Raw genomic sequence first — 25,325 nt, forward strand, 5'->3', positions numbered from 1 at the left:
AATGAACAGGCATTTGCGTAACAATGACGCTCTGAACTTAACTCTTTCTGTGCTGCAACTAAAGAGGAAGGAAACATTGAGAAAGGAGAGTTTTTGTTAAAGCCCCTGTGAGGAACCCTGGGATTGGTCCATTTTGACGGACCCCTGGGGACAAAGTGGTAACCTATGTCTCATGACTTTTCTTGTCCTGTACATGTTAAGTGCTTCCGGGTTGAACATCTCATTGTGCAGTCAAATGAATCACTTTGAATCTCAGTCCAGTCGTAGTTATAATAACCCACGTTTGGTCAATTGGTATTTCTCAGGAATAAATAAAGTGAACCTTTCCCTCCGTTGTTTTAATGACTTCTGTTCTGAGGGGGTTTCTTCATCAGTTCCTGTCGTTATGTATCTATCTTAGGATGATAACAGTGTTGTTAATGTTCCTGATTGTACCTGATTGCAGGCTTAAAGGACTCACAAAAAGATGTGTATTATTCATATTTGTCAATAAATCCAAAGAAAAAAAAAGACAAAAACCAACCGACATGAATCATCTGTTAATCCAAAGCCTGATGTAATGCACTCCTTTGTGCCCTAAAGCTCCATTGTTGTTAAGCCACAGTGTTGCACAAAGTGACATGTTCTTTAATTACTGTAAACACAGCCAGTCCCCGTACACCGACCTGCAGAGCACCGACTCTTTCTATATCACTTACACTCTCTGAAAACTACACTGCACAGGGGAACTACAAAGCCTTTTCAAAATCAAACCATATAAATATCAGCTGTAGTCAAAGATTTCTGTCAAAGGTAAGAGAAGTAAGAACCTGTTATGGATTTATTTTTTTAGGCATTTTTATGGCTTTAATTGACTGTCAAAAATCAAAAAAGAAAGCAAAAGAAGCAAACAAGATCTGCACCAAGGAGCTCCTGTTTGGTCTGAGGAAGAACATGTTGGCTCAAAACACAATAAATCCTTTGAAATGGAGCTCCTTGGTCTGCGGATCTTGTTACCTTTTATTGACAGTAAGAAAATGATCAAAAAAGTTATTGATTTTAATATGCTGAGGCTGAAAATGACAATGATTGTCTACTTTCATAAAAGGTGTGAAGTAGGTCTATTCCAGTGTGCTGGCTCTGTTTGAACACATTCATCCTTTCTTGACAAAATAATTTTTTAAGTAGCCAAAAGTGAGAGAAAAAATGTATACATAGATTGTGTTAGGAAGCCAATATATGATGTAAATTGAATCAAGTTCACCACATACATATTGTCTCTAAGTGACAAACCACCAAAAGAAAAAAAAACAGTTTGATATGAATATTTATTGAAAGACTTTAATTCTTACAGAAATAGTCATTTTAAATCAATCTTTAGTGGCTTCCATATTTCCTATTAGAACAGTAAAACCTGTGCTGTATCACAATATCACTGATTTGAATTGATATCATGTTTTAATGGACATGATACTGAGGGGGTCCTGTAGTGTAGTCACAAGCATCATGCAGAAGCCACGAATCACTTTTTAAAGATCCCAACATGAGGACTGATGAAATCAAGATTTGATAAACATGAATTTGATCAGGTTAATCTGTTTCAGTTTAAGATAAAGTATGGATTGTAGTAACTTTAAACACGGCTGTATGAGGCTGAATTCTGTTTCTTTCCTTGGATTCAAAATGTTTTATCTTTCCAGATCATCCTCCCATCGCAGCGCTTCAACCGCTGGGTCTGAGAGGAAACTGCTGAATTGAGTCGGATGAGTGGCTGTGCATGATTGTACCAAAAATAATCAAGAAAAGAAAAACAGAAAAGAATGAAAACATCTGAAGGCATTGCACAATTCCAAGATTGATCAGTGAGATTTTTTTAAGGCAAACAAGTCATCTAAAATACTCTGAAACAACACGTGAAGATGTCATATTACAATTAGTTTTTAAAACCCACGGGTGCATCTCCATTAGAAAACTCTACACATGCAAACTGAATGCATGCTATAAAAAACATCAGGATAAAACAGGATATTCATCACGAGCATTCGTTTAAACCACTTTGTTAATCATATAAGGTACAGTAAACAGCTTTGATGTTGTATGTGTGAGAATAACGTGGGCGTTCATATGGCCGGGCATGCTGACACCGTACAACCTTGGCAGAGTGACATGGATGCATGGATGAGCGGTGGGAGGCAGCGAGGTGTGAGCCTACTTCATTAAAGCTCATATGGCGGACCGTGACGCAGAGTTTTGTTGTTTGTTTTTCTTCGCCTAGTAGTCTCCTACACAATAAATGCTTTTGATTGTCACTCCTAAACCGACACAGCCTCAGAGGAACAGTGATTTCACACATTAGAGCCGCACGTGATACATCAGCCCAACTGCACTCGGTTTCTACGCATACAAGCTCTCATTTCCTGCCCCTGAGGGTGAATCCATGCAGGCGACAGAAGAGCTCCATATACAGTCATATCTACACTGTGTACATAGCAGAAAACAATATGGATGTCATGTAGTTGTATTATGCAGCCTTTATGATGTATACTTTGTTAAACAGAGATTTCCCATATCGTGTTTGGTCAGGCCTGTCAAGCTTTGGATTCCTCCACATGTTTAAGCTCTGAAGTGTGTGACATACTGTGAATTTAAAGCAACAATATGTAGGAATTCGGTTAAGAGTGCTTTGGCGCCCACCGAAGGTCTCTGCGTGTAACTGCACTGTTGTAAAACTATAAAACTGAACAGGTGTAAAACACTGCTTCTGGCTCGCTCACTCTCTCTTTTTCCTATTTTTAACTCAATCGGTCACCGTCCTCTTCCCTCTTAGCCTCAGACACAGAATCAAACAGTACAGAGACGAGCTTTCTAGCTGCTTTTCAAAACTGAAGGCTCGAGTGTGAATCCTCGGGCTGGTAACAAAGTTACATACTGCAGTAAACAGGTGTTGAAAATGATATTACTATTAAATAGACATTAATAGACTATTTTAAGGTGATAAAATTACATATTGTTGCTTTAAATAGCCTGGGGTTGTGCCGTCTTATTTCCTATTGAAACATCAAGAGGTAACTTTTGAAAGGTTTTGGACTTGTAGGACTTCGTGAGAAAACTGAAAGCTTTTGCAGGCTGAGCAAAAATAATAAATGAAGGGGCAGGACTTAAGAAACTGTCAATTTATTTTCATATCCAACGTTTATAATTATCTCAGCAAAGAATATTTGAACAATGGTGTGCCATAGGTTCGGTGGCTCTTGATCTAAACTTAAAAGTAATCTAACATTGCTGATAGCTTAGCGGTTATGTGGTGCCCCCATGTACAGAGGCTTTAGTACTCGTCGTGATGGGTTCGAATCTGACCTCGGCTCTTTGCTGCATGCCGTTCCCCCTCTCTCTCCTCCCATCATTTCCTGTTTCTCTTCAGCTGTCCTGTCTATTAAAGGCAAAAGGGTAAATCATATCTGCCTCATGTGTGTAATGATCGTTTTACTGCATTTTACTCATCATGTTACTTCAGCATCTTTTGCACTATTCACCACTGCACTGTTTCATATTTAGTCACGTAAATATTAGTCTTTTCTTATTATGTTTATTGTTGATATTTAATTTTGTACCTGTGCATAAGAGAGCACAGTTCACCAAAGTTAAATTCCTTGTGTGTGTGAGCATACCTGGCCAATAAATCTGATTCTGATTCTGATTCTGATAACCAAAATAAAGACCAGTACTAATATGTACATGTCCTAAACATTTTCTCCAATCAAAAAATGTAAGCATGCAGCATTTGATTAAGATTTTTGTGGTTTTCAGCTTTTAAATCATCCATGTGGCGTGGCCTCCAAGTTTTTGATCCTAAGAATTCTACTTAGAAGGTGACATCCTGGAGCTCAAAGAGAATTCACAGGACAGGAAGTGTTTAGAAACCCAGCATTTAAAAGGTGCTTTATACTGTGATTAATACCTCGTCTGTGAAAACACTGTTTCTCTGAGAAAACAAGCAAAGTAACTCTTCATCTTCACTCAGCCGTCACCTTGTTATGTAAGTTTCATGCATGTTTCATATACAAATACATGTACTGGATGTACAGTATATAAGAGAGTGTGGGTGTAAGATGGAGTTGACATCTTGTCGTGATAAATAAATGAAAGGCCCTGCCTTGTGTTTCAGGAGGAGAGTCTCAGAGTCCTGGCAGTTTGCTGCAAAGTCAACTCTCTGGAAAACATACACACGTTATACTGTATACCCAATATGTACACATGAACATATATATATATATTTATATATATATATATATATATATAAAAATGGTTCCTGCCTGATCTGGTCTTATTTGTTTCAGGCTAGTGTTGCTCCAGTCTAGCTCCAGACTAAAGACCAGTGCTACATTGTGCAATTCAACATCCCCCGCCGTCGTACTGCACGGGCTCCCGCAATGATACGACAACACAGAAGAGTACAAAAATCTATCAGACCACCTGCCCCCCCAACACTGACGGACCCTATTCAGTCAAACTGAATAATGAGCGGCTTCTCTGGAGTGAGTCTCAGTCAACTATGACATGCTACACTTTTCATTTAAATCCAATTCGGCAGAAATGTTGCTACAAAGTGAACTTGCTCACCAGGTCTACTTTTAAACATCTTGCACACATGAAACAACATTATTATTTAAACCATTCGCTTCTACAAAAATACAGGCCTGTCGTTCATGATTTAAATATGAATAACCGATGTATAAACATGAGTAAGGCCTGTTAGTCATGATTTAAATATGATTACAGGCCTCAGTATAAAATGTTATAGTTATATCAGCAGTTAAGAAGCAGCATTACATACACAGTATATTGACCATTACACAAAAAAGGCAAACATTTTGTACAGTGTATAAATATCTCAGAAAATATCTCACAAGCAGTTTATAAGTAGACGTTTGAACGAAGCATCATCAGCCGAGAAGTACGTGATAACTTTGAGGCGCAAGTTTAGAAAAAATGTTGTAAACCTTTCTTTTTGTTTCGATTTGTTTCCTTGACTGAATAGGGCCCAAAGAGTACTGATGGGATCTACAGTTTGCACAGGTACAGAGTCAAATGTTTCAACGCTGTTCTTCACACATTTACATGAGTCATAAAGGGGCCTCTGGGTGTGGTGTCTGTAGCTTTTTCTGAGTTTGTGCTTTGCCTAAAGTCATCAAGCTTGCACATAACTGGGCAAAACTGCAGGGTTGCATTAGAGTTTCAACCTCAGAAAACTTGGCTAAAAGTGACAGTGCAGTTACCTGTTTAAAGTACGTCCCCATAAGAACACTGCCCAGAATAACTGAGTCTTTTAAGATCAAATACCGACCATCACGAGGCTCTGGGGTGTTTGTAGTTTGCTCTTTTTTTTACAGACAACAGCAGCTTTAGTTATTCTGGCATCACAACAGATACAATGGATTCAGATGGTGACCCAATTTCAAGACCAAATAATTCAGCTAAGTCTATAAAAAGCACAAATTTGTTTTTGGGTGGCCAGTCTTAATTAGACTTCCACTAGCGATGAACGCTTTTCTTTGCCATGCTTGGTGCATATGGTTCTCACAATTATTTAAATTGCACCTTAAATGTTTGCACTGACTGTTATTTAATGTCTGTTTTTTTTTGATAATTTTGCAACTATCTTCTTTTTAAACATTGCTGTACATATATAAACAACACAATTTCAGAAGGTCAACACTTCTTTATTTTAATGTTTTTATATTCAGGTCTAATTACAGATTTTTTTCCTTTATAGGTTCTTTAAATTTCACATATATTTTTATCCCTGCACGGGTTATGTACATTTTATTGTATACGTCTATTTCTAATTGCACAGTTTAAGTTTGATTCATCTAGGGGTATTCTTTAAATCTTTTTTCGGGTTTATATATATGTATGGGAGGGGGACATCGGTTTTGTGGTTAATTTGTAAGAAATGTTTCATGTCATGTACGTCTTTGTAACCTGCTACTGGATGCTTTGAATTTCCCTCTGGATCAATAAAGTATCTATCTATCTATCTATCTATCTTCTTTGATGACAGGGTTAAGTGGATTGTGCTGCAGGATCGATATGAAAATGTTCACATTAACATTTAGGGCTTACACACTTGCAGAAAACTTCTGAAAAACTCCTGATATGTCCAGAAAGAGCCGCATGTGTGAACGCAAAGAGCCAAATTTTTCATTGGACTTTGCCCGGAGTTTCTCCTGCCAGACCCCTAGTATTTTTTCCGCAGCAAGTCTGAGTGGGCTGATGTGAGAACACAGCAGGATATAATCAGGAGAATTCACCTCGAGCCAATGGTGGGGGAGTGCCGTTTACATAAAAAAAAGTATTAGAAAGATGTCTGGATCCCACTGCTGATGAAACGAGGATTATTGAGACTCAGAGTCTTATCATTTTTGTCACACTTTCATCATAAAAAATACGCAAAAAAGTCAACTTTCAACAGCAGCTTAGTGACTTCACACAGGAATATCACTCATTTTAATTGTGTGTATGTATTAAGGATTTGCCAGGACCCAAATAGGGGAAACAAGAAATGATTAAAGCAACCTTTTTGAATCACTTTTAAAATGTGAAATTGCCACAAGAATCCATTGCAACTTTTTTATTCTACAAAAGACTAACTTTTAACAACGCAGACACTGTCAATTTAGGACTAAGTATTGGTATCAGAAGCATTCTGGTTTTCTTCTGTTGAGTAGTATTGGATAACCTTAAAAGGGCATTTGGTTGGGTGCAGGAAGAAACAGCCAATGATTCGGGCGAAAGAGCTCATTGGCCAAAAATGTTATCTCTGCATCAGTTAGCTTCCATCAGATGGGTTTTAGACTTTTTATTAGCATCTATGAAATTTCTGCATTTAAATTCAAATGTCTAAATATAGAAATTAGCTAACGATGCCGTCTTTTAACTCCATTTTGACGTCTAATTTTGTCGGTCCTACTGTTCACATGCACCGGGATATGAAAGAGCCAAGTCTAGGCCAACATATGTGTTGTGCATACTGTATATCTGCAACTAAATCTCTACTAAATATTTGTCATTATCCACAAAGGCTAAATTGCCAATGGAAGATATCTAAATAATTCTGAGGATGTAGCTGTGTAGAAAAGCTGCTGTCATCCCAAAAGTACAGTATCAACTTACATTCTTTTCAAGCCTTTATGCGGTGGTAATGTGATAGGAAAACTGAGTTTTTCTGGTGACATGTTCCTTCAAGTAGATGATTAGATACATGCTACTAAACCTTAGGGGCTACTGATTATTACTGGCTTTGAATTGAAGTTACAATGCTGTTGGACAAAACTAAAAGGCGTGTTCACAGTCACTTCTCTGATTCATGTGGGTAGCTGTTAAAAGACGAAGCATCTTTTCAATTTGGTCTGTTGGAGAGCTGTTTTCTGTGCACATATTCACAGTGTGATGCTAGCACAGATAAGTGTGAGTCACCTGATCTGAAAGCTACCAAAGTGCTGTGATTCTCAACCTACATGTTTGGCAGATATTTTATGAAAACTAAGTGAGAAAGGTAAAAACCGTGAACTCAACAGACTTACCAAAAATCCGAAACGCCAACACTTTGTTGTTATTGGCGGTATTAAAACAACGTTTTGGCAATATCAAACCAAGTGAGAGGTAGAGAGACGTTAAACAAAACAAAAAATGATTCTGAAGTATGATGATAAGTCACAAAAAAAAAAAAAAAAAGACGCTAACACACAGTCAGGTTCGGTTGTGAGATGTGTGTTTTTGACGCCTGGGCTTGGAGATTCACGTTTCCAGAACCCACCGTGCCTGTGAACGTTATCCGACAAAAAAAGAGTAAGGCTGGTTCAAGTCCCTGCTGCATTTCATTTGACCAGACTCCCAGGGAGCACAGCTACCTGAGGAGTCAAGGCAGGTGGACGGAGCAGAAATTGGGAAGATTTCAGGTTGCCGGTGATGGGTTGGCTTGTAATGGGGCATGGCAGGGGTGTTGGGGTTGGTGGGGTTTTGTGGGAGGGACAAAGCCCTGAGTGCAAGACGACAGTGCATGCTTCTCTTAAACTAGCACATGCTCCATTTATTTGAAAAAAAAAAAAAAAACTACTCTGTAATGAGGAACGTGGCACCAGGGCCTAAATGTTTTTTTTGTACAAAGTCACAACTTCCAGTTTTCTGCAGCCGAAAAATAGGAATCTGAAAGGTTTTCACATTGATCGGTATAAATGTCCTCCTGAAAAAAACTCCCACTCCAGTCCTCGATTTGTAAACATTTATATATTGAAAGATGATATTGTGAGAGATAGAGGAAGTGGAAAGAGAAATCGAAAATAGATGAACAGTGTTTGAAAACAGGGGCTCCAAAGCTTGGACCCTTATGGTCTGAAAGCTGCGAGTGGTCAATCTCAGTCCTGTTCTGTCTTTCTGGGACACCAGGATCCTCCTCCTTCAAAACCTACAAGAAATGTCCGTCTGAAGCGTCCCACTCTAGGTTTTCCGCATCATGATCATGGCTCATGGCAAAACGTCCCCCAACAGTGCAGCATGAGAGAGCTGGCGAGGTCCGTGTGCTCAAAAGCTTCCAGTGAAGAGCAGGAAGAAGAAGCAGAAAGAGGAGAGGACAGACCAGAGGAGTCAGCTGGCCGGCGCTGAAGAGACACCAAGGCCTTTAGATTCGGCTTACCCGTCTGGCAAGGAGTGGGTGGAGAGCAGGTGTAGGACAGGTGGTGTAAGGGGGAGGAAGGGGGCCGGGTTTGATCCCTCTGGTTCTCATGTAGGACAGGAACTGGTCTGGGATTTCAGCGAGCACTTCCTTAGCCAGGCGAGCCATGCTGAGGATGTGGTTTCCTCGCCGGTCGATGTAGTCTCTGAAAGGAACAAACTGCGGAGAGGAGAGGAGAGGAGAGGAGAGGAGAGGAGAGGAGAGGAGAGGAGGCGATAGGAGAGGAGAGGAGAGGAAGAGGAGAGATCATCCATTAAAGCATTGCAAGGAGAAACCCATTCACTGTCACATCATCACTTGAGAATGACAGAGTATAACGAAAAAGAGATTCTGAGATTTAACAATAAAGACAAAAAATATGAGAACCAAGATGCAAAATAATTAAAAAAATATTTCAGTTGCACCTAATTCTCAGTCGCACTTTGGGGCTTAAAAAAACACCAACAACATTCCCAGAATTCAGAAAGATCCTTTCAAAGATTTAAAGAAGGGAGGAGAGGGGTCTGGGAGAGTGACAGAAGATGAAATGAGGAGAGGGAACAAGAGAAGTAGAGGAGAAGGAGATGTAAAAAGGAGATGAGAAAAGAGAAAGAGAAACAACGAGAGAGGTCAAAACAAGGAAAAGATGGCAGAGGGTTAGGAAACATAGGTAGAAGAGAGGAAAGAGTAAAATGAGAAAAGAGACAGGTAGTGTTCATTATTGAATCATCAGGTAAGAGACAGAGAAACAGCTGGAGGAGAATGCAAAGGACACAGAGCACGAGGGTGGACATAGTTTAGAGGCGTGAGAGAGCAAAAAGGAGAGAAAAATGGCAGACTGAGGAACAAGAGCAGAAGGTCAAGCACCGTGACCTTTTCCCATTAATCATAAATCCCACATTTCTCTGGGGCCGTTCTGCTGAACAGCCAGTCACATCGCCAGTCAGCCATGTCTCTACCTGAACTATGTCCCTCTCCGCATATCGTCCTTGGGAAGAGATCCTCTCCTCGTCCCCGTCCAGCTCGATCATTTCTGCAGGAGGGAACACACATCAGTCACAGCCTGTCAGGAGACTCAAATCGCCGTGTCAAAGACGAGCCGAACGAACATGACACACAGTTTGTGTGTTTTTAATCTGCTGAAGCCATTAGCGTGCCACTGGGTTACATTTCCTCTGAGTGTTGGTAATGCCAAACGTGGCATGAGTACACAGAATTTGCGTCGCTGAGCGTGAAGCCATCGGGCTCTGAGTTGCACACAAGCGTGCACGTGGGCGGGAAACATGCGAGAATATGTGTAACAGCCAGCGCTGTGCACCACTGGGACGTCATGCGACCGTGCACCCTGGCTTCATAAGCGTGATAATCCCTGAATCCTGTTGACTTTGCAGGCTAATTGCTCATCTTGAGTGAGCTTGTTTTTCTGCAGAGGACTGCTCCGAGAATTGTAAACATGACAACAAAGGAGAGAGGTGGAAAACGAGGCCATCGTTCATTATAAGACAAACGCTAAAAACAAAAAGGAAAAACTCCACATCTGGCCTTACAAATGAGAATTTTCACATCCACTTAACCTCAGATTCAGAGGGAGGAGGAGGAGGAGGAGAGGGGAAGAATTAAGAGGAAGGAGAATGGAGGAAGAGAAGAAAAGAAGGGCTGAACCATGTGGGAGGCAAGATAGGATGGAGGAAGAAGGATTACTGCATGCAAATAAACACACAACACAAAAGCATGCGCACACACATACATAGCATCTTCACCCTGCTTACCGTCAAATTCCGCTGGTCCAACCCCAACTATTATAATTGACATGGGCAGAGACGCGGCCTGTGAAGGGTGGAGGGGTACAAAACAGATGCATCAAAGGTGGAGAAGAAGCAACGCTCGCTTCTTTCCCCCATTTTGCTATCTTAAACGCAGCAGGCTGACTGAAAAATTCCCCCCTGCAAATGACTGCACTGTACTCTCACAGGGCTCGGAAAGAAAGCTCAATGACAAAATTCAACACCATTGTTCAGACAGACGGGGTTTATTCATTCACTTCCATCTGCCTCCCCCAGCCGCTTTAATAAAGCCTCTCGTCCGTCCAGCTCGGGAGTTTTGTAATTTCATGCATCTACAACTTTGTCTAAATCTCCCAGAGCTTAGACAGCTTAAAAATGGCTCCCATTTACATCTTCATCTGTCCGCCCTGAGCTGCAGCTGAACTGCTGCCCTGCTCCGCAATATTGTTTATTAAATCTCAGCCGCCCAAGTACAGTTTGAGTGATGAATGAAAGTATTTTTTTTTTCATTGTTTCATAACTTCCAGTGGTTATTAGACGCATTGCAAAATTGTTTGAGAAACAAGAGGGCATGGGTCCTCTGCGGGCAAGTAAATAATTACTCTGGAATCCAACTCAGAATACAATAGTGTTACATCACACGGGCGGCGAGAGACATGGAGAGGCGGTGTGATGCGGAGCAGCGAAAACAGCCAATGGAGCCTCTAAATATATGAAAATCGTTACACGCTTTACCCCTCATTAGAAAGCAGAGTTCTTAGACCTGAATGTGGCAGGATCTGTGGGTTCAGGGGGGATATAGGGGAGAGGGAGAGAGAGAGCGAGTGAGGAGGAAAACAACCCCAATCCTCTCAGCTCATTAGTGAAGATGGGTGAAAGGAGAGAGGAGGACAACAGCTCCACAGCTTTTCATATTCTCTCCTTCATATTGTTTGTTTGTTAGTTTATTACAATTTCCATTAGTGGACAATCATTGCTGGACCACCCGGGGTCCTCACATGATTTATAAATAAATTACCCGGGATGAATATTGGCTGCTGCTGATGATTAAACTGTCAAAATCACCCATTCCTGGTTACTTGGTGAATGTGTTTTCAATAGTAAGCCATGCAGTACATGAGAGTGAATCTGAGGTACTGTACATTAACGATGGACTCCTTGGTCTGTGCCATGTCTGTGATGACGCCGTCAGAGATAATGAGCAGGATGAAGTACTGTGATCCGTTTGTCACCGCTGACGCATACCTGGTGAAGAGACAAGGATTAGAGTTGAAATCTGCAAATCAGGGAAAACTGCACATCGTTAAACCAATAATTAATATAAATGATGATTCATTAATCAGACTCAGAACTGGTTAGTGCCATTCTACAAGACAGCAACTAATATTTACAACCAAATACAATGTAAAAAATTACAATGTAAAAATTAGTTTTTTACTAAATATTTGATCATCTATCACAATTTCACTTTTCCTCCCCATGTTTTATCACAATAAGACGATTAACTTGACCAGGTTTAATCAATTTTTCTGATTACTATGACAGCATCAGATTGCAGGGTAACAAACAGATATTTGAGTTGCATTATGGGAAGTGTAGGATTAGTCTTATTAGGACAATAGAGTTCACACAAAAAGTGGATTTCGCCTCAGAGATAGTGAAGTATGGACAATAGAAGTGGAACAAACATGCATGCTTACTATTGGCCAGCAGAGGTGACTACACTACGAGCTAAAACCGTATTCACCTCAGTACAAACAAACATAGAAGTACAATGAAAGACTTGACTAAAGCGATCACAGGAGAGAAAGACTTTCAGCAGGAGAGTTGTTGGCATTTGTTTGAAAATAGATAAAACATTAAAACCGATGGTTGTTGGTCGTATATTTTAATATGTTTTTGCATTTTAAAGTCTTATTTTTGCTCAATAATGATCTAAAAGTTGTTGTTTTTGTAACTCTATAGAGCGCTTTGAGTTGCTCTTTCTATGAATGATGCTCTATTAATAAACTTGCCTTGCCTTCAAATGTCTTTCCACCAACTTTATTGAAGTACACAATTAAATTGCTGGAAGAGAGCCCCTTAAACCTCATCTGTCTCAAACCACATGCACAGCTGCAATTACCTGAATAGATAATATCCCTCATCAGGTTATTAGTCCCTAAGTGATCACTTCCAAATAGACTTTAGTATTGAGAACAGATGGACCTGTTACACTGTAACCATTGTGCTAGGCCAAATTAATACAATGGGCCATGTTAACTGGAAAATAAGCTTTTTTTTCTGCTCAATTCAGATTTCACAGCAATTATTTGATACATCTTGGAGCCAGGTATGACTTTCTCTTCATTCTCCATTTACACTGTGCATATCAGTTCTTTTTAAATTATGTGACCAGATAATATTTTGAGGATATCTTTTAAACAACACCCTTACTAGATTAGGATCGGTTAATTAGAAATGTGATGTGACTAGGTGTCACTCGTTTCTTTTTGTTTTTTTTGCCGCGTCTTCCTGGATTTTAGTCAGATGCTGCACAGAAGTGAGCGCTGAACAATGCAGCTATTCTCAGTGTGAGTGGGCGGATGGTACTTTCTGAGAGAGAGAGAAAGAGAGAGAGGGAGGCAGAGAGAGAGAGAGAGAGAGAGAGAGAGAGAGAGAAGCAGAAAGGCAGAGAGAGAGAGAGGGAGGGAGATGGGCTTTTAAAGCTGATGATGAAAGGTGGGAAAAGTGCTTGTTACAGTGAGTCTTCAGGATCATGAGACACGATCTGGCAACAGGGGATGTCAGGTGGAAGTCGGGAACTGCTGTAGTACAGAACAGCACATTACATTCTATCAGCGATTGTTGGTGTAATATTGCAGAGTTGGGCTGACAGTTTGTGGTTATCTCCACTGGAAGTGTTTATATTAAGTTTTAAATGTTTAAAAGAGAGGAAGAGCAGGTTTCTGCATTTATAATTTGTTGCAGCAATAAAGTCTTAACTTCACTCAAGGGTCAATTTGTCTCTGGTAGTTCAGGTTTTAATAGTGCAGCGCTGGTACTTGTTTTCTACTAGGGAGATTAATGAAGCCTGTGTTTGTGAAGTGGGAGGTGTGACATTCATATTATCCACAGCACTGCTTCTCCTAATGAGCATGGGGTTTTTTTACTTTAATTTTTTTCTTTCATCTGGAGGTAACCCATCAATCAGCCGACTGTTCAGACACTTAAGGACTGTTGTGGTAGTCACATGCTCCAAGATAATCAATAAGGCCCTGTGTACACCTAGCGTTTTTTTCAGGCAGAAAAGCGCTGGCTGTGCACTCCGGGGACACTTCTGCGCTGAGAAGAAAAGCACTGCACCTCTGTCCTGTCTCTATGACAACTGTTGCTGTATGACCGACACTGCTCCGCTACGTTTTACTGCATGTTTCATATTAGAGATCGTTTTTTTACCGGATCAGACCTGGAGCAAAGAGGATGTGGATACAAGACACGATCTGTAGGCAGCAAAACTACAGGGACTATCATACATTTTGAAAAGAGCACCGATGACGTAAACGCTGTCTTTCTAAAAAGTTGGAAGAGCTTGGAACGGCCGCACAAAAAAGGCGGAGCGTGTGGGGAAAAAGAGGCAGGTCGTTTTCTGCTGAGAACACTCCCTCCTCAGTGAAGACAACTGAAAAAAGACGCTGCCGCTCAGAAAAAAACGCTAGGTGGACACTGGGCCGAAGTCAATCAATTATCATCATACAGCTCAACTACATTTCAGGCAGGTCAAGGCTGTACTCTTTGTAATATTAACAAGGAACTCACTTAATCCACCAATAAAAAGCACGGGACAACAGCAGCAATGAAGAAACTTCTTTTAAGAGGTGGACGCCCTGAGCTGAACTGGAGTGAAGATACTATTTTATATCTTATGTATAGTAAGTTCCTTGACAGTAGGGGTACTACTGTTTAATCAACCTTTTACTTCTTTATTCTACTTTGATGTTTATTCTTTCTGCACTTAAACACCAAGTCATATTTTGTATGTGTTTACCTACTTAGGATTCAGTAGGATTCTGATTCTGAGATAGACAGTTACAGAAAGTTACAGACAGACTGACATAACAACAGAAAGACATGCAGACATCTAGGGATGTTCCTAGGCAACTCATTTAAGAAAGGTAAAAAAAAAAAAAAAACGCTCACACAAATCAGTCTAAATTTAGCACAATACCAACAAACAGTGCTGCTCCTACGAGATGCCATCTGTTCACTGTTCTGGTTTACATCTGGGCGGTAGAACGTGGAGAGCAGGCCCATTAAACAGCTACAGCCACTGCTATCGGCTGGCAATCGTGCACCTTCCTGCAGACATCGACTTAAAAACCTCCTCAGAAAGTATTGGTTCCTCTTAAGAGCATTCAGCACATCCCTTTAAAATCACCTCTCTTTGTTTTCACACATCTCTGTAAACATCATTGTACACTGTGCATTGCGTGGCATTTGTGTCAGCCTACACATGCCCACCCCCCCACCCCCCCACTGTGATTATATAGGACCTACCTGGCCACATGGTTAATAACAGGGGAGAAGTGGGTTGGCCCGTAGAGACGCACAGATTTGAGACTCTGGTAATAGGCCTCCATCACCCCCTCGATTCCGTTGCAGTATGGGTTCTGTGGATTACCGTTCTGCACAAGAAAAGAGAGAAAATCCTTTAAAGCGCAGGAAATAAATACAGAAATGTACATGTTAAAAACACCAACTGTGTTACCTTTGGATCTAAGGTAATTTTCACACTGTCAATACATCTGATTAGAGGACTGTGGAGGCTTGGTCTCTTGGGAAACGTAGGTGAAAATGTGGTTTTAAATAGATTTGTGTTTAGAGTAAGAGAAAGCTGCAGAGAGCCATGAACGTCAATCTTTATAACCTTGTTCTCTTTGGAGCTTGAGTATAACAAGGCTAGCAGGAGCAAGCTGCTCTTTATGGGTGGAGTAAGCTTCCTGATTCAAGTATTGTCATGAAATGCATTTATTCACCACTTCAGAGTTAGAATTACTATTTGTAATATTATCTATTTTTCACCTTTTCTTTATAATGTTATTCTAAAGGGCTGATTGGAAATGTAAAGGAACAATTCCTTCATGTTCAGGATAGTAGTAATGGAGGAACATATGGATATATACAGTGGTTCCCAAAGTGGGCGTCCAGAGTGATCTCTACGGGAGGGCCAGGGGAGAATTTCTGTGTTTGTTTTCTGTATTTTGGAGTCAAACTGAGAGTCCTTTTTTAAGAAAAAATACTTCTCTAAAGTCCAAAAACCCTCTTTGTTCTTCACAATTTAAAATCCCGATTATAATGCAAAAAAGCCTCATCTTCCTTTTCTGATGTATTTTTATGAAGGATGACGCAGCGGATCAGTTGGACTTCTGCAGCGGGCGATATCATTCCTGTTGACAGTCATTGGCTTATCTGAAAAATGTGTTCCAATGTCAGTAGCCAATGTGTATCTGTTGAGCATTCAATTTCATGCTGGCGAGATAGTTTATCTGCACATTCAAAAAGTTTGTGATAGGGCAGACGAAAGCACCTGTTAGATAAACTCTAAACATGAAAGGACATGTCAGCAGTTTGGGAGTCTTACATCATCTCTGAGAAACATCAGTTTGTGAGTCATGTGTCAGTGAGGTACTACTAACATCTTTAATACTTCAAATCCAATAGCTCATTTATAAACAGACATGAAAAAAATGAAGAAGTCACTGAAAAGATATCCGACTCTGCAGTTTGCTAAATTGTTAGTTTTAACATCGGTATTAGATTTTTACAATCAGTGCAACTCTATTTTCTATTATATAGAAACTTAAACTGTGAGTCTGACTTTTTTCTAAACTTTTTCACTTCACTCAAAATGCATTCCTCCTCTCATATTTTACTACGCCTGGCTCTAATGTTCTTCTGTAAATCTTCCAGGTAAAAAAAATACCTGTGTGGTCTACAGTACTTCTGGTTGCAAGGAGAGAAGCACAATTACACTGAAGTGGCTGCAGACAAACCGGCCATCAAAAGACGACTGCAAGTAATTATAAACAAAATGCATAAGATGACCTTTTCCTGGGTGTGATGTAATTACACCATGTGTTATTTCTTGTACAAAGAGAAAAACAGGCAACTGCAGCTCGAGCAAAGGACAATTCTCAAAGTTGCTTAATTATGGTGAGTTCTAATTTATAACTCCTTACTGCCAACGCTAGTGGAGAGGGGTTGTAGGTGTGTCGCTGGAGGAGAGCGGAGTGTTCAGAATAGCGGAGGTGTCGCCAAACAGAAGTTTGTTTTGGTTTCATGATGGTGCTCAAGGGCGACATCTACTGGATCAAAAAGTTGCACATTCTTCCTTTAAAAAGGCTTGTTTTGTAGGTTTGTTTTTTGTCAAATTCTTCCCATGTAAGAAGAGAAAGGCAATAACATATTCATCAAATGTATCTTAAGAGCGGCTGCAATACATCTCACACACTTTGTGATTACACAAAGTGTCAAGAAAGCCTTTGGTCTTTTCTAATCTCACTTGGTACCATTAATCCAAGCCTGACACACAGACAATACATTTTCCTTCTTTTTGTACCAAAGTTAAATAAAGGACAGACAATGGTCTCACTCTTTTGTCTTTGAGATTGAAAACACTTTTATGTCATTTCTGGAACTCTAAAAAAAACGAGACCGTATGTACCAAGATTCATCTTAACTTTTGTGTATCTTCAGACACGTTCCTGCTTTTGGTGCATCAGCATCTTCCACTTTCATATACAGCGTGCTACCATTATTGATTCCATGTTAGACAGCTAATACTTTGAAAAATGTGCCAAGGGCAAGTAGAATTATGTGCTTACATTATGGTTATTTTTGGTTCACATGGGACCTAGTTTAATTTTACATCATGCACTGTAGCTAAAATTAATTTCAGAATAGTTTGTTTTGATAAATTCAGAGACAGAGCAGATAAAAGCGAAAATGAAAAACAGTCCACCCTGAAGGAGAATATAAATAAAAAAGATTTGCAGATTTTATCTCCCTTTATGGGAAGAAAGCTAAACTGGAATTGCCTTTTATTTTAAAAACAGGCATGATTTGGTTGCAAACTGAAGGATAACAGAATTACAAGCATACTCAGAGAGATCAAAAATGGCCACCCCAGGGTCAAAGCATCAATAATACTCCAATATTATCAAAAAATATTACCCAGTGTAAGAGGCATTAGAGGGTTACAGGCCCTCCAGGATGTAAAATCCAATCTTACATTGAAGATATCACGGACATCTTAGAGAGATGTCGACAGTTAAACTCTTCTGCTGCAGCCTTTCAGTGAAGAATATCCTGAGGGGAGCTGTTTTACATTTTTAACTCAGCATGAGGGATGGATGCCAGGGGAAGCATTTTCAAAAAAATCAATTGGTGTGTGTTTCTTTTAGTCTTGCAATAGAGGTACAAAGAAGAAAAACATCTTTGTGTTAGGGTAGCTGTCTTCTTTTAAGTTCGTCTTTATAAGAACCACAGTGTTTTTTTTTTGTTTGTTTTTTTACCTCTACACCCTTTGAAAATATAAAAATGAATGTCTGGTTGACTGGCTTTCTTTTGAGCCAAAAAGAAACTCAGGGACAAAGAAGTACATTATTTAAGCTACCCATATGTTTTTTGGGGACTTCTAATTAACTCAGCATGAAACCATCTTGACTAACTGTGCTTGGTTGCCCATGAGTACGGGCAGTGCTCCTGAGACTCCTTTGCTTTGTAAATGGAGCTTGCATAATAACGTCGGAGTCAGTGGTGGCTTTCCCCCACTGCGGCTTCACAGCTGCAGTCCCCCTCTTTTAAGAGCTGACTAAGTTGAGTCCTTAATGGTAAGAGTAATGTGTGTGTGCCTTGTCTCAAGGTCTGGCGCCTCTGGGGAGGCTGTTACTGAACGCTGAGCAGATGTAATGGCTGTAAATGCCTCTGGAGCAACATCTGGAAGTGACAGTAGACCAAGAGGAGCTTTATGGGAGGCTGGGGAGTGGTCCGGAGACAAGCGGCAGGTATTATGTGACATAAAAGGAGCTAAATGGATAGAAAGATGATTGACCGGATGGATGTAGGGAAGAATTATCATCCCTGATGGATGGATGTAGGGATGAATAATAGGAAGGATGCATGGACAGATAGAAAATGGATGGATGATTGAATGATGGGTGGTTGAAAAAATGGATGGATCAATTTACCGTGGGATGGTTGATGGATTGATGGATGTAAAATTGATGGATGGATGGATGGATGGGCGGATGTAAAATTGATGTAAAATTGATGTATGGATGTATGGAAAACTGAAGGATGGATGGATTGATGGATGTAAAATTGATGGTTGGATGGGTGGATTTATGGATGTATGGATGGAAAACTGAAGGATGGATGGATGGGCGGATGTAAAATTGATGGTTGGATGAATGGATTTATGGATGTATGGATGGATGGAAAACTGAAGATGGATGAATGGATTTATGGATGAATGGATGGATGGAAAACTGAAGATGGATGAATGGATGGATGGAAAACTGAAGATGGATGGGTGTATGGATGGAAAACTGAAGATGGATGAATGGATGGATGGAAAACTGAAGGATGGATGGAAAACTGAAGGATGGATGGATGGATGGATGGATGACAAATGAAAGTTAAAAAGCTGCAGATTTGAAAGATGATGGTGTTGAATGGAGAACACATTTCCTCCAGGTCTCAGTCGTTAAAAACTGTTTAATCTAGGTCAGAGACAGAAAGCTGCTGTATTGAGTAGAGTCTTGTTGGCCAAACTAAAGTAAAAATCTAATACATTTACATCAGTCAATATAGATGATACATTTTTTATTAAACAAGAATATCAAAAACATACTGTTAGGTTTGGCTGTAGGTGAAAAACAAAACAAGATTGCAGGATTTAATATACTTCAAGAAGCCTTTTTTTTCTTCTTACTTTTGATTAAAACAAAAATATATTCAATATTTGATCAAATCCAGTAGCCAAAATCTGATCAGCTTACTACTGAACAACATCCCCCTGATAAACGTATCCTTACTGGATACCCTGTGTGTGATTTCCATGTGTTATCAAAAGGTACGATTGGAAACTGGTATTTGAACAGTATATACAGCGTTTTGATGCTTTTGCATGACCATTTGTATTGCTTGTTTGCATCCAAATACTAAGCAGCTTTTTTTCTCCCCCTATATCACCACAATGTGCGCAGGCTAGTTGTCTGACTTGTTCATACTTTCGGACTTCAGCGCCTACCATCCACCTTCACTGCTGCTGCCTATAATTGGTCATCTGTATAAAAAAAAAAAACTGGTTGCAAACATTTTGTTTTTAGTTTACTTTTACAGAGTTGTCCAGTTCAACTTTGTATTTTGTTTAATAAATATTTAGGTTGTTTTTGCTTTGAGGGTTGCAGAGAAGCCATTAAAAAGTTTTATTCTGAGTACTGTCTTAAAGAGCAGTTTTATATTACCAGTCTTAATATTAATGCCGTTTGAAAATAGCACCACATTTCTTGTAGACTATACTTTCATGCCAAAGAACCGAGAAAATTGGATTATCAAACAGGAGGACAGGCCAACACTGTCAAAGATAAACTCTTAATGTTGCTTGTCCATGACTAATGTAACTAATAAAGTCCACATTGCACAACTCAGTTGAATATATTACACTACATCAGGTATTTTAATGAATTGCCCCAAAAACAAATACTCTGCACTTTCTATTGAACTGTAAAATCAGGTGTATTATAAATCTGGGACCAGAAGTTTGTGTTTGCATACCTTGATATATGATCATTGGTATCCATGCATAGATATACTATTTCCATATCAAATATGTGTGCTTCTATTAGGTATTGTAATATTTTATCCCACCACTATGGCAAACATGGTGCACACTATTATAAGCCTGTTAGTGTTGCCATTTTAAACATGTTAGCATTCTAACATGAGCATTTAGTTTGAAGGAAAGCTGTGTATTCAAACATGCTTACACAGCTGCTAGCATGGCTATAGAGTCTTGTTTCACTGGTATTTTTTTCACTTCCATCTTTCTACAATTTTAGAAAAACTTTGAGCGATGTTAGAACCAAGCAACCTTCATGCTATTATGCCGTTATATATATCTTGATGATGTGAATATATTTACTACTATCTCATGCCAAAGCCGACCTGTTTAAAGCCTTATAGAAGTGATAGTCTCCTTTTATGTTTCCTAAAGATATTATAAAAGTTACTATATGTATGTAAACTTAGAGGAACAGAGCCACAGTAAGTGTTTGTGAATGATTGGATGACTTGAGGATTTCTGTGTGTATATAAGAAGATTAATGGTTGGACTTTGGATGGATCAAATGATTGGAAAAAGTTGTCTCCTCACCAGGGCGAACTCGTGCGAGACCCTCCCGTCTGGGGGAAGCTTGGCCCCAAATCCGAGCGCAGGAAACAACTTGTCGCTGTCGTAGTCCTGGATAATCTCTCCCACCGCCCGCAGTGCCATGGCGTAGTCATTCAGCTGGTACGGGCTCATGTAATGGAGCGAGGTGGGCTGGGACGGGTTGCCTGAGACCCGGATGGTTCAACACAATATAACACACATCAGCATCAAACTGTAATTATGCCCGCTCCCCCTGGGCTGTGAGTCATATTAGATACAAAAAAAAAGGAGGGGAGTGGGTGGAAGGGGGGTTAAAATGCAGACTGGAGTCTTAGTTACACAAACATTTCTCCAAGGCACAGCTTCATCAGAGGCAGAAATATTCTCACTGGATGCCTCAAACCTCAGAGGGTAGCGTGAGGAAGCACAATTTTTTTTATAGGATAGCTTAGTAATACGAAGCCACTTTTGCAATTTGTCTGCTACCCTGATAAGAAAATGAGCTACAGAGACCTGCTGAGCCTAAGAGATCCTCTCAGTCATAAATGAGGAAATCAGAAAACGTGATTGTTGTCCAATTTAAACTTCTGAATTTGCACTTAAAAAATATTTCTCTGTCTAAAAAGAAGCAAGCTGAATTTGAATTTGTCATGTTGGTATTTTTGGACCACAAGGAAAAGACCAGAACCATATTTGGTCTCCGAGGTCTGAGTACTGGGCTGTGAGGGGGATTCCTTGGTTTTTACAGCCAACCTCAAGTGGACACTAAATAGACTGTCGTTTTTTTCAATATTGGCTTCAGTTTTCTTGATTTTCCCCTCAATCTCTGAAAGTCTTGGTCTGGATACATGCTTGTCATGGCTTGGTCTTGATTTTGGGTATCACCACTACAACTCTAGCTCCTGACCTACTTGAGGTTTTTTTTTAACTGATTTTGAGATGAAAACTCCTTCCAGGGTGACGATTTCCACAAACTCAGTTTAAGGTGTTTATGTGTTTGAAATGAAATTAGTGCGATAACCAAACTAGTGCTCCCACTATGTTGACGAGCAGAGTCGCCTGAATGCATAACTTTGAAAAATGAAATGGTCATTGCAGAGGAATGGCGAGAACATTTTAGCATGTCTAGGACATCGTTTTTGACTTGGCATGGCCATGTCAAAAACTCCTCACCGAGTCTTATCTCCTCACCTCCCTGAGGAGATAAGACTCGCAGACTCCCTCAATTCTTTTAAATCCCTTCTTAAAACATACTTTTATAGACTTGCTTTTATGTGATGTCGTCTTCTTAATGTCTTCTCTTACTGGTTTTACTATTTTTATCTTCTTCTACTTCTTACTGTCTTTTATTTATGGTCTTATCTCGTATTTATGCTCATATCTTAATCTCCTCTTGTGTTTTAACTTGGTAATTTCTTATCTTACTTACTTTGTCTATTTATGTTTCGTATTTATAGTTAATTTTTATTTTTATTAATATTATAGTTTTGGGTTTTTTGATCCTTTAACCACTTGTTTTTATTTCTTTTACTGCGCTTACCTTCTCATTGCTTTTTATTTGCTTTTATCTCTTAGTTTCTTACATCTTTTTAAATCTTTGGTCCTCTTGGTCTCAGCTCATGTTGGGTTCTTGTGTTCCTGGGTTCTTATGATGGTTCTTATGATGGTTGGGTTATATATGTCTGGTTGTGTATCGTGCACTTTGGGTTCTTTTCTGTTGAATTGTTTTTAATTATTTTTGGTATTTTGCATCTGTTATATTCTTACTGTTGTTAATGTTTTTCTGTGTTTGGTTTAGTTTGCTTTGTTCTTGCTGTTTGTCAAAGCACTTTGTAAACCTGTGTTTTTAAAAGGTGCTATATAAATAAAGTTATTATTATTATTATTATTATTATGACAGCTGTAACTGCATTTTTGGACGTAGACGTTTTTGAGAATTTAGCGCGTGTCTACGGGATTCTTTTTGGAAAACCTCCATTAAAAGAAAAATACCTGTCAACGTGTGGACTAGACATTAATATAAGTTTATTTTCAACATCAATGCAAGACCCAACTCAACTATGTTTCAGTTTACATGGAAGTACTTTTACACATTCATATTTAGTTTGTAGCATTCAGACCTGAGACCGTTTGTACTTTCTGTTGACAGGAAAGTCTAATAATGGATGAAAAGTATGTAGTTTTGTTTTCTAAAAATGCCTCGGCCAATTCTTTCACCGGCTGGGAACGTATCCAATGTTCTGAAGGAGGAATACATTTTTTTAATTTTATTCTTTTAATTGTTTTCACCTGAAGATTATCACATATTTGGTCCCCGTGTGAGAGATTCAAAGCACCCAATGGTGTGTGAGGCAATGAAGAAAATCAAACCAAAGCTCCCATTTTCATCATAATGAAGGGATATGTAACCCAGTGCAACAATGCGCTCAATTGATGTTTTCCTAACAGTTGTTATGGACAACAATGGAGCTCTATGGCACAGAGGGAAAAAAAAGGCATTTGGATCAGTAGTTTGTTGGTTTAATCAGGACTTATGTTTTTAAGATGCAAAACATGTCAACAGGTTGCTTTACATTATATTAAATAGATGAAATAAAATAGTGTTATACATATTTTATATTCTGTCTCAACTTCTGTTAATAATCATGCAAATATGAGCAAGTGGGGCTCAAAGACAAACTTCAGACATGATGTAATTACATGCATAATATCACTATTAGTTCACCCACTCTCAGAGACGGGAATGTGGGAAACTGATTTGATGGCAGTAATGAAAGCCATCCATTTCTTCCTGTGTCTCCACAATTGTGTTACAAACATGAACTTACTGAATCATCTCTAACTGAAATGAGAACATCGCTCATTTGTGACAAAGTCTACACCGCCGAATTGCTCGTTTTGTTTGTTTTGGTGACCGTCAATTATGTTCCCTGACAAATGTACAGCTGTTTACCTGTGGGGCTTCATAAACACTGACTACATTTGGAAATTTAATTTGAAGAAACGTGGGTGTGGGCACATTGCGGTCTACACTGAGGCAACAACTGAACATCATGTGGTTAATGAGAAACATCAATCTGAGATCAGATGTTTCAAGAGACAGATGGCGTTCGAATAAACGTCCAACTTTTTACTTGTTTTTTTTTTTTTTGTCTCTAGCTCAGCAAAAACTGATCATTAGAAAGAGGGAATTAAAACTGACTGATAAGAAATCCCTTTAGTCCTCGCGTCAAATCAAGATCTGAGTATTAACCACCAAAGTTTTATCTGTTCGACACACTTTAAGGGATTTAATTGATAGGAGCAAAGGCTTAAAAACACTCACCATTTGATGCTGTGAAATCAATTGCCACCGTGAAATTAATCTGAGTCCTACAGGAGAAAATAAATCAAGTCAGGACTAACATGGAATCATCAATCAAGCCACATTATACCACAGCATGTTGCAAAGCATGCAGCAGCGAGCAATTAAGCAGCGGGTTATCAGCAGCTGTCTGTCCTAATATTGAAGCTAATGGTGCAGTTCTCCTCTGTGCAGAGTCTAACACTAACTACGAGTGACTCTGGATCTCAACGCTGCCGCCGTTCACTGTTAACTTACCCGCCTCTGATGTAGTCCAGGAAGGAGAGCTCGGTGTCCACCAGGCAGGACAGGAGGGTGACCTGCCAGACAGCAAAGTCTTATTAAGGTGGAATGATACAGTTTTGAGTTGCGATGGTTAGAATAGTGGTGCTGATAGCGTTGTTAGATCAGATCTGTGTCTTCTCTTAAACGCTCTTTTGAAACAAACAGGTTGAGACGTTTTGATGTGGTGTTGTTGTCAGACACAATCCTCTACCTTTCTGAGATCTCTGTCACTTTTTGTTAAAACTATAAACAAAACTGTTGTGTACAAGACAGCACAGTTAAGTTGAAGACACATCAACAAATCCAATAACCACTGAATAACTATTAGGGAGAACACAAAGGGCCCTTCAAAATAAGAGCAGCTTCAGTGTCTAAATAATAAAACATCAGGGAAAGCTGGAGAAGATGTCGCCACTCACCGTTCCTGAGTTTTGGTATTTTTTCTTCTTCTTTCCTTTTTTCTTTGGATTTAGCACCTGTGGAGAAAATGAAACACGACCATGAATCCTGTTTGTTGTGTCTGAGCACAAAGTGGCAGCAAGAGTTTCTGACTCATGTCATTTTATGGGTTCAGTAGAACTCGACTCGTTTCAGAAGTCACAGAGAGAGAGGGAGAGAGAGAGAGAGCGTGAGAGAGAGAGAGCATGAAATAAAGAAACGTTTCAAGAAATATCAACATTACAGGGAAAGTACAAAAAAGTTGTTAGCGCAGCATTCTTGAACAAAAAACAAAAATGATTGCTAAGGATCCTTTACAAAGGATACTCATCTCTAAATTGATCATGTCTTATTCATGATGTTCGCCCTGGT

The 25,325-nt window shown here is 39.5% G+C and overlaps 1 protein-coding gene across 1 annotated transcript in view; it reads right to left on the bottom strand.

The window, feature by feature from the left end:
* Positions 1 to 1,288: 1,288 nt before the first annotated feature.
* The window catches only part of LOC110001861 (copine-8-like), an 83,684-nt gene continuing 59,647 nt past the window's right edge, over positions 1,289 to 25,325 (bottom strand). Inside the window, exons 12-20 of the mRNA XM_065956905.1 lie at positions 24,935 to 24,991; positions 24,489 to 24,550; positions 24,213 to 24,259; positions 20,891 to 21,072; positions 15,010 to 15,137; positions 11,616 to 11,718; positions 10,459 to 10,516; positions 9,649 to 9,722; positions 1,289 to 8,869 (exon numbers count right to left, since the gene is read on the bottom strand). Of these exons, the coding sequence (XP_065812977.1) occupies positions 8,657 to 8,869; positions 9,649 to 9,722; positions 10,459 to 10,516; positions 11,616 to 11,718; positions 15,010 to 15,137; positions 20,891 to 21,072; positions 24,213 to 24,259; positions 24,489 to 24,550; positions 24,935 to 24,991 (924 nt within the window). The 3' untranslated portion in view covers positions 1,289 to 8,656. The remainder of the gene's footprint in view (positions 8,870 to 9,648; positions 9,723 to 10,458; positions 10,517 to 11,615; positions 11,719 to 15,009; positions 15,138 to 20,890; positions 21,073 to 24,212; positions 24,260 to 24,488; positions 24,551 to 24,934; positions 24,992 to 25,325) is intronic.

Source organism: Labrus bergylta, chromosome 7 (assembly GCF_963930695.1).
Source record: "Labrus bergylta chromosome 7, fLabBer1.1, whole genome shotgun sequence".
NCBI classification, from domain to species: Eukaryota; Metazoa; Chordata; class Actinopteri; order Labriformes; family Labridae; genus Labrus; species Labrus bergylta.